The following is a 14,983-nucleotide window of genomic DNA, read 5'->3' as shown; positions in this document are numbered from 1 at the left end:
TACCTAGTCCTGCAAACTACCAGACGGTCCATTGTTGCTTACAATGAACCTTTAAGAAGTGAAGACCCATCTGCAGTATTACAGGATAAGTTTCCAGACAAATAAATGATTTTTAGTTTCTTTTATTCCAAACTGAGTATTCACAAACCTGATACAACCACAAGAGAAGGCATGTAACTGCTGTCTGCTGGATCAACAATCATCATCAGCCTGTGCACTAGAACATCTGGAAAAACCTCTAATCGGATCCAATGCTGAATAAAAATAATAATAATCACAAGAACATAGATTAGGAATGCATTACTTACTGTTTTATTGAGGGTTAATAGCAAGTGGGTTTACTCAAATAATGCAAGGGGCAAAATGTAGTTATCTAAAGCAGTGTTTCTCAACATTTCATGGGTATGTACCCCTTTTGAAAACCTGTGCTGGCCAAGTACCCCGATATGGTAAGAACTATCTCAAGTACCCCTTGATACAGATACACTGAATAGTAGTGCTTGATAATTGTTTCTAAGCATTTGCTATTGTTTTTAATTAGCTGAATTACTAGTTTGGCTGTTGTTTAAATAGGATTTGTAATTTTTTGAAACCATACATTTATTAAACTTAAATACATCAAGCCAAGTACCCCCTGGACCCAACAGAAGTACTCCCTGGGGTACGCGTACCGCATGTTGAGAACCTAGGATCTAAAGCACACAATGAATATTACCTTTTATTGAATTCAGATCAATACATCTGATAATATAGAAATCCACTTACGTACCAAGAAATACTATTTACATTTCACTTCAATGTATACATTATTTAACTTGCCTTTCCTTGTGAGCCAGATGACTGCCAACACTGGTCACTGCCATCAATAAGACGAGATGCTTGATTTGATGAGGAGGAGACATTTAGATTTTTGACAATCCTGGACCAATCATCTAGCAACATTCCCCTCTGCCCACTATGTCGCCGTTTCAGCTGCTTGCCTGAACGCCCACAGAATACTGGTGATTGGCCTACAAGAGATCAATATCAAATAGTAAACATCTCAAGATGTATACATTCAGCTACTAAGGTCACATAATATGAGAGCGTATACAAACCTGGCTCATTTATTCTTCCAAATGTATGCCTTGTATTGTGTTTCCGATTCTTAAAGCAGGTTTCACAGAAATCAAAATCATCACAATTACGACACTTAAGTCGGGGGCCATGGATTGGAAACATCTGGCAGCCATCGCAGCTAATATTAGAGAAGGAACAAAATTAGCTACATTCATTTACAGAAAAGCCATCTTACAGATTTTAGTCTTTTTTTTGCACCAAAACAAAAACTGCTTTATTAGATTAAAATCATATACAGAAAAAAATTCTGGAATTGTTATACTTCAAAAATAATGATTTATATGGGCACTACTGCAAAAATGATACTGTTCTGGCACCCCCGTTGGCAGTAATTTTAAAGAAACATGATGTAATTTTCAATATAAATTGTATTAGAAGCTGCCACTAGAGTGCAGAGTCAGAACTAGCATTTAGCTGTAACTAAGCAATGGAGTCATCAGCTGGGTGATGACTCAAAAAGTTAAAGGTCACTGCCAACTCTGGCCTCCAGGGCTGCAGATATAGTACAGAGGAATAGTCACTGCCTCACAAGTAAAAAGTTGTAGAATATAATTTCTAGCGATAGTGGGGAGGAAACAGGCCCCCAGATGTGATACAATACAGCTAAAATCAATAAAACTTCAAGGTTAGCAATCTGTTAAAAACAATTTTTTATTTGTACTATGACGTGACTTTTTTCAGGAAAACCTACTTCCACAGGCCAAGTCAAAGCCTGACGCCTGGTTATCTTGGTTTTAAGGCACTCAAAGCCAGGCTGAACTTTGTAGTGGGCACAGAATAGTCTTAATTATGCATTAAATGGGAATGTACACCTGTGGTTGTATTTGGGAATTCTCCTTAAAGGAATACCGAAGTGACATGTGACATGATGAGGTAGACGTGTAGGCACAGCGTCAAAGCAGGGGGGCTGCTAAGGTGTGGGCAGGGCCAACTCATGCCAATATGGACCAAAAATCTCTGTAAAATGCATCTTGTCCCCCTCTGTATCACCTCTCCTCTTTTCCCCCATGCATTTTCGTTCCCCTCCGTGAGTTCCAATGCTGTCCGCGACCACCTTCTGCCGTACTCTCATAACCTCGAGCCAGCTCTGAATCTCACCGCACTCCTGCCAGCCGCTTAGCTCCGATCACCATGATTCCTTCCGGCTGGCACCTCTGATATCATCAGAGGTGCCAGCTGGAAGTAACCATGGTGACAGGAAGCTAAGCGGCCGGCAGAAGAGTGACAAGATGCAGTGCGGGGTCAGGGCCATGCAAGTACGGCAGGAGCCAAGGGGCTGCAGACAGCACAGGGCAGCCCGGCTTAAGACCTGCCAGGGACAGCGAGGCTCATTCAAAGTGAGGTCCCAAGCAGTGTGTGCCTTGCTTGTACCTTGGCGACAAACCTGGTGCCAAGGACACAAATAACTTTACGTTTAACTTTATCAGGCAAAGGAAGAAAATAAGGTAAACTGTAGGAATGCAAGTGACAGTTAAGATCTGATCTGACTACAGTAACTATCCCTGATAAGGAATTACAGCCATAAAACACTACCCTATTAGAAAATGGCTTCTGAGAACAGGAAAGAGATAGAAAGGGCCAATAGTTCATAGAATTTAGTTCCGGCATACTTCAAAGACAGTCATAGAGCAGAGACAATGAAACAGCAAAAACTTCAAAAGTAGATTTAAAGGGATACTGTAGGGGGGGTCGGAGGAAAATTATCTGAACTTACCCGGGGCTTCTAATGGTCCCCCGCAGACATCCTGTGTTGGCGCAGCCACTCACTGATGCTCTGGCCCCGCCTCCAGTTCACTTCTGGAATTTCTGACTTTAAAGTCAGAAAACCACTGCGCCTGCACGCCCGTGTCCTCGCTCCCGCTGATGTCACCAGGAGTGTACTGCGCAGACACAGACCATACTGGGCCTGCGCTGTGCGCTCTTGATGACATCAGCGGGATCGAGGACACGGCAACGCAGGCGCAGTGGTTTTCAGACTTTAAAGTCTGAAATTCCAGAAGTGAACCGGAGGCGGGGCCGGAGCATCGGTGAGTGGCTGCGCCAACACAGGATGTCTGCGGGGGACCGTTCAACTCATTTTCCCCTGACCCCCCTACAGTATCCCTTTAAAGGAATACTGTAGGGGGGTTGGGGAAAATGAGTTGAAGTTACCCGGGGCTTCTAATGGTCCCCCGCAGACATCCTGTGCCCCCACAGCCACTCACCGATGCTCTGGCCCCGCCTCCAGTTCACTTCTGGAATTTCAGGCTTTAAAGTCTAAAAACCACTGCACCTGCATTGCCATGTCCTCGGTCCCGCTGATGTCACCAGGAGCTTACTGCACAGGCCCAGTATGGTCTGTGCCTGCGTAGTACGCTCCTGGTGACATCAGCGGGAGCGAGGACACAGCAACGCAGGCGTAGTGGTTTTCAGACTTTAAAGTCTGAAATTACAGAAGTGAACTGGAGGCGGGGCCGGAGCATCGGTGAGAGGCTGCACGGGCACAGGATGCCTGCGGAGGACCATTAGAAGCCCTGGGTAAGTTCAACTCATTTTCCCCCGACCCCCCTACAGTATCCCTTTAAATATAAAATAAAATTGGAATATGTAAAAAAAAAAAAAAAAAAAAAAAGTCATTTTTAGGAGTATGAGGATAGATACAACTGGTTATCTCATCAGTTTATTTTCATCTCGGTATTCCTTTAAAGTCACTTCCTGACAAATCTTAATACCATGGGAAAAGCCAAGCAAACAAGCTAAGGTAAATAAAAGCTGAAATAAACTTATGACTAAACTATTACTAAAATGGCCATATAGAGTATAGAATATAGCACGTGAAAGGAATAAAAACAACTTTTGGAAAAACAAAGTGAACATACGTTACTCCAGGATGTATACTGGGAACTAATTCCATCTCTGACAGCAATCCTGTCCAGTGTGACTGCTGCGGGAAATCCACAATCACATCTTTTCCATTGGCACTAAAAGCTATTGGGGAGAGTAAACATTGCATAAGAAGAACATACACAGATGGGAATCCATAGTGTTATTGCAAGACTTTAAAGATACCTGAACTGGAGGCTGCCATATTTCTTTCCTTTTAAACCAAACCAGTTGCCCGGCAGTCCTGCTGATCTATTTAGCAGCAATAGTATCTGGATCACCCACATGAAACCAGCATGCAGCTAATCTAGTTAGAAACTTCTGATCTGCATGGTTGTTCATTGTCTATGGCTAAAAGCATTAGAGGCAGAGGATCAGCATGGCAGCCAGGAAACCGGTATTGGTTAAAAGGAAACATGGCAGCCTCTATATCCCTTTAAGTTCAGGTGTCCTATCAGGCCTATGAAGTTATTTTGAGGAGCACTTTTGAAATGATCGCTATACATACACAAAAATATGTAGCTCCAGGCCTAAGAAATTGTACTGTTCTATGGGAAGGGGGGGGGGGGGCTAGAACAAGCTGCCAACACCTGTAGCGGAAAGGAACAGCAGCGATTGGGCATTATATCCATTACTAGAGAGCTCTTAAAGGATACCACAACTGACATGTGGCATAATGAGATAGACATGGGTATGTACAGTGCCTAGCACACAAATAACTATGCTGTGTTCCTTTTTTTCTTTCTCCGCCTGAAAGAGGTAAATATCAGGTATGTAAGTGGCTGACTCAGTCCTGACTCAGACAGGAAGTGACTACAGTGTGACCTTCACTGATAAAAAATTCCAACTATAAAACACTTTCCTAGAAGAAAATGGCTTCTGAGAGCAAGAAAGAGATAAAAAAGGGGGAAATTCTTATCAGTGAGGGTCACACTGTAGTCACTTCCTGTCTGAGTCAGGACTGAGTCAGCCACTTACATACCTGATATTTACCTCTTTCAGGCAGAGAAAAAAAAAGGAACACAGCATAGTTATTTGTGTGCTAGGCACTGTACATACCCATGTCTATCTCATTATGTCACATGTCAGTTGTGGTATCCTTTAACAAATGCTGAGGAACATCTATAACAAAGGGAACAAAAAAAAATAATCGTTTTGGGCAACCTACGTTGCAAGTGTGCATTGGCCTGAAAAATACCACTGAGCAGAATGTACAGTATTCTTGTCCTGGTTATTTGTGTCACTGAGTCATTCAAACCTTTCCAGTCTTCTATAGATATACTGTAAGCAATTTCACATACAGGTCTACTATTGCTAAGTGTATACATATGTGTATGTTTATTGAACAGAGACATGGTGGTATGACAACTAAATTAACTCAATTAATGTAGTTATAGTAAATACAACCCTGGAAAGTTAATCAGCAACTAACAAAGATGTGTGAAATGTTCTTGCACACCCCAGAACTCCCAAGCTAAAGTGTGATGTATGCATTCATTTGTATTCAGCTAACATATGTACCTTTTTCATATGTAAATTCTATCCTTAGCTTTGTTATAAATCAAGTAATGCACTTTTGTACCCCCCCCCCCCCCCCCCTTAAGGTTAAACTTACACAACATCAAAGCTGTGATTAATAATATACTTGCATTATTGCTTGCATGCCTGTTTTTTAAGATACAGGTACAGAGACTGTAATTTCTATCATTTTAGTAAATTTGGTCTGAATACCCCATAAAGTCCTAGCTTGCCTAGGTGCTGATAAAAGACACAGGGATGAAAATGAGTGCAGACAAACAATTTACAAGATAGAAAAAAAAGAGAAGACTTCAGAAGCGGTGGGAACGTTTTAGAAGCACCTTTTTTAAGCAAGGGTCAGAACACACAGTATTATCAATATAAGCACAGTCATTTTTACTGTATATTCAGATAAAATATCAGTAACTTAAAATAATGCAAGTATATTACAGTGCACCATTTTAGGTCCACTAAGTGTGAATACACAAAGAGCAATGTCACATTTATACTTCCTTTTAATAGCAAAAGCATATGCAAAGTTCTAGCACAGCAGCCTCTAATATTATCCAATGGAGTTCCTGCTAACTTTAAGCACAATTTTTAGTGAACGATTGCATTTTCGATCAGTTGATTTAGATCATACTACATAAAAACAGAGATGTGGGTCCAACTGATCCTACATTGTTACCATTGTTACTTGGTCCACTAGCATTATATGAATCTACTAGTCCCAAGCCCTGCCTGCTAGGGAACCCCACACGAGAATGGCCGTGACCCCCGCCCCCCTCCCGACTGCGACCCCTGCGTGTGCACTCCTGTCCACATGAGCATGCCCATGACCGCTGCCCGAAGCCCTGCCATGCATGCGCAGCTGGCACGGACACAGCGACAGAGGTTTTATTATATAGGATAGGGCTTTACAGCACCTCCATTGTATAACATTGGCATGCCTTGTGTTTTGCGAGAGATATGCTCCTGCTATTATCCTCTGTATGTGTGACATTACCCTTTAAATAATGGAATCAGTCAGAGTGCAGTCCTATGAATGACTTTCTTCCTTCCAGTCACACCTTCCCCTTCTCTCCACATTCATGCCTCACAGTCAATCATCTTCAATCACTAACAAGCGCTGACCACAGCCTAAACTTGTAAAAGTACACAAATGCAAGTGTAAAACACATCCATAGAGAGAAATGTACAATACCTTTCACAACTCCCACACTTCTGTGAGTAACTGAGCCCCATTTATATTTGGGTGTTGTAACTGATGCCTTCACTCTCACTTTGTCACCAATTTTAATGTGTGAGTGGGAGCTCTGGGGTGGAAAACCTGTAGATTTAGTAACACAACAGTTGTGCATACATTAGTAAGAAAGCAGTCAGCACGATTACATCTAGCTACAGATAAGGCAAAGGTCGGCTAACCTAGCAGTTCCACGTGGATATACCGCACCCAGTATGTTCCACCTTTCTGCTGCCAGTCACACTGAACATTCAGATCGTGAAGGCCATCTCTGTCCAGCTTAATGACTTTACCAACATCCCCTTCACAGACCTCTTCATATGTGCGACAGCAACGGACCATCATGCCAACCTGTAAAAAGATATACGAATGCTAACTTCTGTGAGGAGAAAATTAGGAAGTATACCGTATACACATCCCACACATACACCATCCCCCACACCTTTGTCCTAAAAAATTAGAACAAAGGCTGTGACTCAACGATTGGCTGACAACCCAATGTGCCGCCGTCGCTCCCAATGCAGAGTGCATGTTGGGAGCATGTTGGTGGGTACAGAGTGCACATTGGAGCGTGCTGCAGAAGGTATATCTACCTGTCTTCTCCCTGGCTTGCATCTTCAAGTGCCCAGTGCAGCTTCTGAACTCGCCTCTAGAGCTCACTTTCTTGTGACTGCAGTGACACTGGAACTCTAGCAGCGAATTTTCAGAAGCTGCACAGGACACTAGAGGATGCAAACCAGAGAGAGGACAGGTGGCTATACTTTCTGCAGCACACTCAAAAACACATCACCTGATGTGCCCCACACATGTCAAATGCAGTATATCACCCACTGATAGGCCCACCCCCACTTTACACCCAAAATTTGGGAGTCAAGATTCGGCCTGTCCGTGGTGATATAAGGCAATTCAAAAGCAAAAGGATGACCGAAAAGAAAGTGTAGATTTCCTTACCTGAATGTTCTCCCTCACATATACTGCATAATCGTCATTGCTTAGGAAATCAGCCCTCTTCTTGTAGGTTTGGCTCTCTGTCACTACAGCACCACCAGCCTTTGAAATTCAAAGAACACAAGTCAATGTCAGAGAGGATGAAAGACATATACAGTAAGAGGTTTTGATTGTAGGATGAGGTTAAAAAGAGACTATGTATGAAAAAAGAAAACTTCCCCTGGGGGGTACTTAGGGCCCCAATGAGGCTTTCCCCATCCCTGTAGCTGCAAGTAATCCAGCACTGGCTCCCTCGTATCTTCCAGCAATCCTCCCCCGACAAGCCATGATATATTTACCTTGCTGGGATCCAGCACAGGCACAGTAGCGGTTCTTCATTCGGGCTAGGCGGAAAAAGCCGAGCCCGATCGCGTCGAACGATCGGGTTCGGCTATTTCCGCCTTAATTCGAAGGAAGATCGGCTAGTGAACATGCGCAGGATTGCGAAAGGTAAATATTTACATCGCCGCACCTTGGGGGACCTGGGCAGGCTAGCGGAGGCACAGAGGAGGACGGGGGAAGCCTCGTTAGGACCCAGAGGCTTCCCCCTCCCGAGTTCAGAATCCCTTGAGCCATTTTTTTTAAGTACAGATCCAATTTAAGGAGCTAAAAATTTATGATGATACTTAAGGTGTCCATTGATGACACAATCTTGGTTGTACAATCTTACCACATCTACTTAATAAGGTATCCATTCAAAGCATATTAACTTAGGTTACCTGTCTACTACATAGATGTAATAAGATTGTACAATCAATCATTTTATCATCCATGGACATCTTCACTTCACTTGTAGAGGCACAACTGACCACCCTCAAGGGCTTCTGATGGATGATTATGAGGTTAACATGAAGGATTAGCGCTGCTGAGCATCTGTAGATGACTACATAAGGAAAGTGGGAATATGTGGGGAGGTGGCAGCAGAGAATGTACAAGCTACTTTGTGTATTTAAAAACATTACTTGTCATGGTCATTAGGCACTTGTCCGATATGGATGAAAAAAAGCAAAAAACAGGCAATTATTACTTGAAGTGTATGTGAGCACTTCACTCATATAAATATATATGGTAAGAAGAAGCTGAAATACCAAACTTAAAAACATGGTTCAGGGGGAAAAAAATCTACATCAAGAATGACAAAAAAAAAAAAAAAAACTAGACTAAAATGCAATTTGAATTCACATCCATAATATTTTCTTTAACCCGGTTGTGGACAGCTATAGTTAAAATCTACACCCTGTTTACATCTGCCTAAGCCTGCCAGGGCATAGATTTCAACTTCCACATTCTATGTGCCCTCTGTTCCGGTTGACTGCACCAATACCCCACCGCTGAAGCCTGCTTGCTCTGCTGTCATGCTGACACAAGAGCTCCATATCTCTGTCGGGAGTCAATTTCATTGGCTCCCGACCTCGTGATGACTGTGAGCCAATCACAGTAATTTTTTTTTTATAAAGGGGAAGGATGGCTCTGTTCCTTAAAGTGCTCTAAAACTCAGACACAACATTCAATAAAAATGTCTTTTTCCACTTTGTATTATTCATACAGTTATCATATTTGCTTTTCTGCACAAGTAATATTGTCTGTCTACAAATTACAAGTTTCCAAAGTGTAGTTTTTCTTGCCCTGAAAACTGTGATTGCATTTTATTCCAACTGCTTTTTATTAAACATTAAAATCTTCTAATGAGTTGTTATGAGCTCTGTGTGTGTCTGAAGCAGAGACAACTTCTCTTGTTAAGTTTCATACACACCTACCAACTATCTGTCCAACTACCTACCAAACTTGTCTGTTAAGCCCCATACAACTTTTTTTGTGAAACAAGTTGAAACAACTAAAAAAAAGTATTTTGCTATTGTTCAAACAGCTGATAAGACTGATAAGAAGTCAATCCAATGGTCTTATCAGTTTTTTGAATAATAGCAAAATACTTTTTTTTAGTTGTTTCTACTGGTTTCACAACAAAAGCTGTTTGACAATTGTGCTGCATAAAAGACCGCTGTTGAGCATGTGAATGGGGCTTACCAGACAAGTTTGGCAGATAGTTGGACAGATAGATGGTAGGTGTGTATGAACCTTTACAGAAAAATGTATCAACATTGGAATGTAAACAAAGATACTATTATCTCCAGTTTTGATGCGGATTTGAAGCTGAATAGCAGGACAAAGTGCTTTGTTTAATCATTTCAGTGATGTTCTGCTAAAAAAAAAAAAGTCTGGGATAGTAGTTTTAAGCTGTGAGGAATCTTTCAGAGCAAAGTAGAAATGCTGACTGTCAGACCACTTTAAGGGGCCAGAGTCGTCTGGTCCAGTAGTAGCTAACAAAAAACACAGGGCAACATTTTCTCCCATTCCAAAGTATAGTGAAGACAATTCTTACATCAGGATAAGAGGTTTCCAGTTCTTCTACTTCCTCCACCACCTCTTCATCAGATTCCTCAGAAGCGGTCTCAAAATCTGAGAGTTCTGTGATTTGGATGTCAGGATGATCAAGCAGCCACCCAACCAGTGCCTCCACACCTGAGAATACATTACTACATTAACATAGGCTGCACAAGGCAATGCAGGAGACTTTCAGTTACCTGAATCCATTTAGCAATCTCTTTGCTTTTGACTAATGTGTGAGAATCATCTGCCTAAAAACTGGGGTATTTTGGTGGGGGTTTTTTTCTAACACCTTATTCTTACCATACTACATTAGTGGAAGGGGTGAGAGCCAGTGATATTACACAAGTTATGTCTGGAGGAGAGCATATTATCTTCCCAAAAGTCGTCAGAATTGATCCGCCAGCTGGATCAGCCACAATACGAGATATCGTTCCTCGACATCATGTTTGGCTAGATTTTTAATATGGATTGTTGTCCAATACCGCAATATCTGTAAATTGTCAGAAGTTTCACACAACTTTTGACCAACAAACGCACAAGGTTTACCATACCTTTGTCACCTCTATCACTCTATACACCAAACTGTCTCCATTTTCTTCCACTTCCCCCTTTCTCTGCTTACACTTTTTCATTCTCTCTTCCTGTCTCACTCTCTCCCAGTTTTACTCTTCTCCCACTTTATCCCTACCTTTTAAGTTTATCACTATTCCTTAGCTGTCTCTCCCCCTCCCGCCTCCCTCTAGCTCTTCCCTCTGTACAACTCATAAAACTGCAGTTCAGATTTTACTAATTACATCTGTGCCTACATGGATAAACTCTTGCCAGATATTACGTCTCAGTTTGTGTAAATAATACATGATGATTCAGTAATGAATAATTAAATGGGCCTGGATAGAAGCATATACCTGGAGAGCTGGAAGCAGTGCCAGATGCTCCAGAAAGCGACTTAAGAGCAAACTCGATGTTTTTCCGCTGGAAGCCCATCTCCATTAGTTGTACAACAATTGGGATTGGTGGGATGGGTGACTGTTTGCGTTTCTTCACTTTAGCTGGGCAAATCTGCTGCACTGTTACAGGCGAGGAAACCTCACTCGAACTGCAGAAATCCTCAAACAGAGGAGTTGATGGATGTGTTGATTCCACTGCCAGGTACTGACAGACAGCCAACGCTGCAGCCTACAACGAAACAACAATTAAAAATATGTCAGACAACTCTTCCCTTAAACAGAAACTTAATCAAAATGCTATGAAACATATTACGCATATTTGCACCTACCACCTGCCACCTGTGAAGCTACACCTGGTAATTCCACGCAGATGAGATGGAGCATTAAGATAATGGCTGAGCAGGAATTATGCCAAGCATTACAGAGAGGAAACAACATTATGTATGAACAGATTGCTTTGCATTACTCTAAATATGACTGATAAACACTGCCTTGTACATAAATCTGGCACAGGCGATGTCTCACAACTAAAACCCTAGGTTTAAATGCCTTACTTTACATTACATGTATAGAGGACCACAGGGTATGTTGGGGTTTAAGCCCCACAAAGGATACAGGGCATTAAAGGGTTACTTAAAGAGGAAGTCCAGTGAAAATAATGTAATAAAAAGGTGCTTCATTTTTACAATAATTATGTATAAATGATTTAGTCATTGCTTGCCCATTGTAAAAGCTTTCCTCTCCATGATTTACATTCTGACATTTACAACCTAGTGACATTTTTACTGTTGGCAGGTGATTTAGCTGCTGCTTGCTTTTTTGGCAGTTGGAAACAGCTGTAAACAGCCATTTCCCAAAATGCAACAAGGTTCACAGACAGGAAACTGTCAGGACCCTGGTCCTCAGAGTTTCCTGTGGGAGAGGTTTCACCACAAGATCAGTCATACAGTGCCCCCTGATGATCCATTTGTGAAAAGGAATACATTTCTCATGTAAAAGGGGGTATCAGCTACTCAATTCTTGGTCACGGTTTATCTTTAAGCTAAAAGAAACAAAAACAAAAAACAGAAACTGGACCTGATCTCTTAAGAGCACAGGACAGAAGGAAAGCAAATACACCCTGTATGTATTTAGAGTTTCGCCTGTTTAATTCTTCCTCATTTGTCTCTAATCACAAGTTGTAATTTGATCTCTTCCCATGTCACATGACTGCCATGGAAGAGATGACAAATCAGCTCATTTGAAAGCACAGGATGTTAACAATATGACTGCTTCCATGCATCAGGAAGTAGAAACGGTGCAAATTTATTTTAGGATTTGTATCGGCTGTAAAATACATTTTTGTTTTGTTGTTTGCTGTTGCGTATCTTTCAGAGCAGAGAGGACATTTTGAGTTCAGGTCCGCTCTAACCTTTCCTGGGGCTTCTTGCAGGCCCCTGGAGTCATCCTGTGCCTGCGCCATCCTTCCAAGTCCCTCCATCAAGCAACCACCACCCCGGCAAAGCTGGCCAGACCCCGAGTACCCTGATCTCGCTTCGCCTGCCAGGAGGGCTCTGCATATGCCGCGTTATCGCTTACTGCGCACATGCAGAACGCTCCCAGGATCGGGAGCTCTGTGAGGAGGCAAGTGGCTGGCCAGCAGCGGTGACCCCCGCAAAGCTGGAAGGATGGTGCAAGAAGCTCCAGGTAAGTTAAAATGATTTTTTTCTTTCCACTTTATATTTCCTATTTTTCTTTCCACTTTATAAATAACAGGACAGGATTGATCTGTGGTTATAGGGATGAGAATTTGTTTTTATCAGACCTTTTAGTACAGTACTCCTTAGGTCTGAACCAAAGTAACAGTTATTTGGGTTGGACAAGACAAAGGACCTACAGTCTCATACCGATTCCAAGCACAGCTCTTATTTTGCTCAACAATGGCAACTAAAGATGAAAATTCACAGGAATGAGCAGTATTATTACAAAGGATGGTTAGCCTAAAAGTTAAGGTGCTACATAAACGGTTACATCATGGTAGTGGGATTTTCTCCTTCCTACATATATTCAATTACAGTCAACACAAGTAAAATATTAAAGCTGATAGATAAGACTGCATAAAAGAGAGGTTGAGATCATTGAATTGCTGAATTTAAAGTCAAACCACTTGATTTAATGTATTCTAAGTCATTGACATTGAAAACATTATAGCTAAAAGATCTGTATCACAACCGATGACCAGCATTTAAAAAGGTGGCCATAAATAGTGGCCTCCACAATGCTTTCATGATTTCAGGTCATGGTAAACCTTTTTCTGGGTGGCATTTTGTTGATAATCAGAAGTCTTAACTGGGTGAAAATGGTGGGTCGGGACTCTGTGGAAAAGAGAAAAACCTACCTATATATAGTTCTGTGAATTTGGTCTACGAAAAGGTATTATTCGGTCAACCCCCATCATTCTCCATCTCACAATGCAAGCATCAGATACCAACAGAATGTTACAACTTACATTCATGAGTATCTGCTAAGATGGACTAACAAAGTCCCAAATAAAATACAAGCACAAGGTCACAGGTCAACCCTTCTTAGTTAGTGTATCTCCGCTTCTTGCGTACAGATCAATAGCCAAGATGACAAAAATAATGCAGAGCTACAACCTAAATTTAATGGTAATTAAATGGGGTGAGCAAATATAGTACTATCCATCTCATTGCCAAATACATCAACATCAGTATACTGTCAGTATATGGAGAAAAACATGTATAAATACATGTAGTAGATTACCCACATAGGTAGCTCTGTGTGAGTTTCATCCACTACAGGAAGAGACTGGCATACAATGACAAGGGGTAGCAGTCAATATTCCCTCCTCATAATTATCTCCGCACATTCCATGGTTAGCTTCTATATGCAAGAGCTTAGCTCGTAAGCTGGTAAATATCCAACGTGGCTGTACAGCAGCTCCCTCCTTTGCTGGAGGACACAATGCAGCTCCCCTTCTGCCTCTAATATATTCATGAAAGATTTTGTGATGCTCCAGGGGTTGGCGAAGTAGCTGTGGAAGGTTGGAACGTACCAAAATTCCTTTCGCAGCCTTGCAGGGAGAACAGTTTATAGGCAGAACGGCAGCTGCATTGTGTCCCCCAGCGAGTGAGTAAGCTGCTCTACAGCCACGCCAGATACTCACCAGCCGCTGGGGGAAGCTCTTGCTCACATGAGGGGATTCATTTTTTAACATTTCATCAATTATTTTTATATCGCTTTCAGGCTCATAACACACAAAAAAATGTATTATGTTTACTATTTAACCACTTCGGGACCACAGTCTTTTCGCCCCTTAAGGACCAGAGCCTTTTTCTCCATTCAGACCACTGCAGCTTTCACGGTTTATTGCTCGGTCATACAACCTACCACCTAAATGAATTTTACCTCCTTTTCTTGTCACTAATACAGCTTTCTTTTGATGCTATTTGATTGCTGCTGCGAGTTTTACTTTTTATTATATTCATCAAAAAAGACATGAATTTTGTCAAAAAAATGACTTTTTTAACTTTCTGTGCTGACATTTTTCAAATAAAGTAAAATTTCCTATACATTTGAGCGCGAAAGTTATTCTGCTACATGTCTTTGATAAAAAAAAAAACATTCAGTGTATATTTATTGGATTGGGTAAAAGTTATAGCGTTTACAAACTATGGTGCCAAAAGTGAATTTTCCCATTTTCAAGCATCTCTGACTTTTCTGCGCACCTGTCAGGTTTCATGAGGGGCTAAAATTCCAGGATAGTACAAATACCCCCCAAATGACCCCATTTTGGAAAGAAGACATCCCAAAGTATTCAGTGAGAGGCATGGTGAGTTCATAGAAGATTTTATTTTTTGTCACAAGTTAGCGGAAAATGACAGTTTGTGACAAAAAAAAAAAAAAAAAAAAGTTTCCA

General features: G+C 41.6%; 1 protein-coding gene across 9 annotated transcripts in view; it reads right to left on the bottom strand.

The window, feature by feature from the left end:
• Positions 1 to 14,983, bottom strand: part of HERC2 (HECT and RLD domain containing E3 ubiquitin protein ligase 2) — a 250,080-nt gene that overhangs the window by 99,407 nt on the left and 135,690 nt on the right. For 8 of the 9 annotated variants that reach the window (XM_068268132.1, XM_068268135.1, XM_068268133.1 and 5 more), the window contains exons 46-54: positions 11,023 to 11,293; positions 10,110 to 10,249; positions 7,694 to 7,792; positions 6,925 to 7,093; positions 6,704 to 6,829; positions 3,978 to 4,086; positions 1,098 to 1,237; positions 820 to 1,010; positions 149 to 254 (exon numbers count right to left, since the gene is read on the bottom strand). In XM_068268132.1, the coding sequence (XP_068124233.1) occupies positions 149 to 254; positions 820 to 1,010; positions 1,098 to 1,237; positions 3,978 to 4,086; positions 6,704 to 6,829; positions 6,925 to 7,093; positions 7,694 to 7,792; positions 10,110 to 10,249; positions 11,023 to 11,293 (1,351 nt within the window). The remainder of the gene's footprint in view (positions 1 to 148; positions 255 to 819; positions 1,011 to 1,097; positions 1,238 to 3,977; positions 4,087 to 6,703; positions 6,830 to 6,924; positions 7,094 to 7,693; positions 7,793 to 10,109; positions 10,250 to 11,022; positions 11,294 to 14,983) is intronic. The other variant, XM_068268138.1, reaches the window with a different exon arrangement.

Source organism: Hyperolius riggenbachi, chromosome 2 (genome assembly GCF_040937935.1).
Source record: "Hyperolius riggenbachi isolate aHypRig1 chromosome 2, aHypRig1.pri, whole genome shotgun sequence".
NCBI classification, from domain to species: Eukaryota; Metazoa; Chordata; class Amphibia; order Anura; family Hyperoliidae; genus Hyperolius; species Hyperolius riggenbachi.
This window is presented reverse-complemented; position numbering and strand designations above follow the sequence as displayed.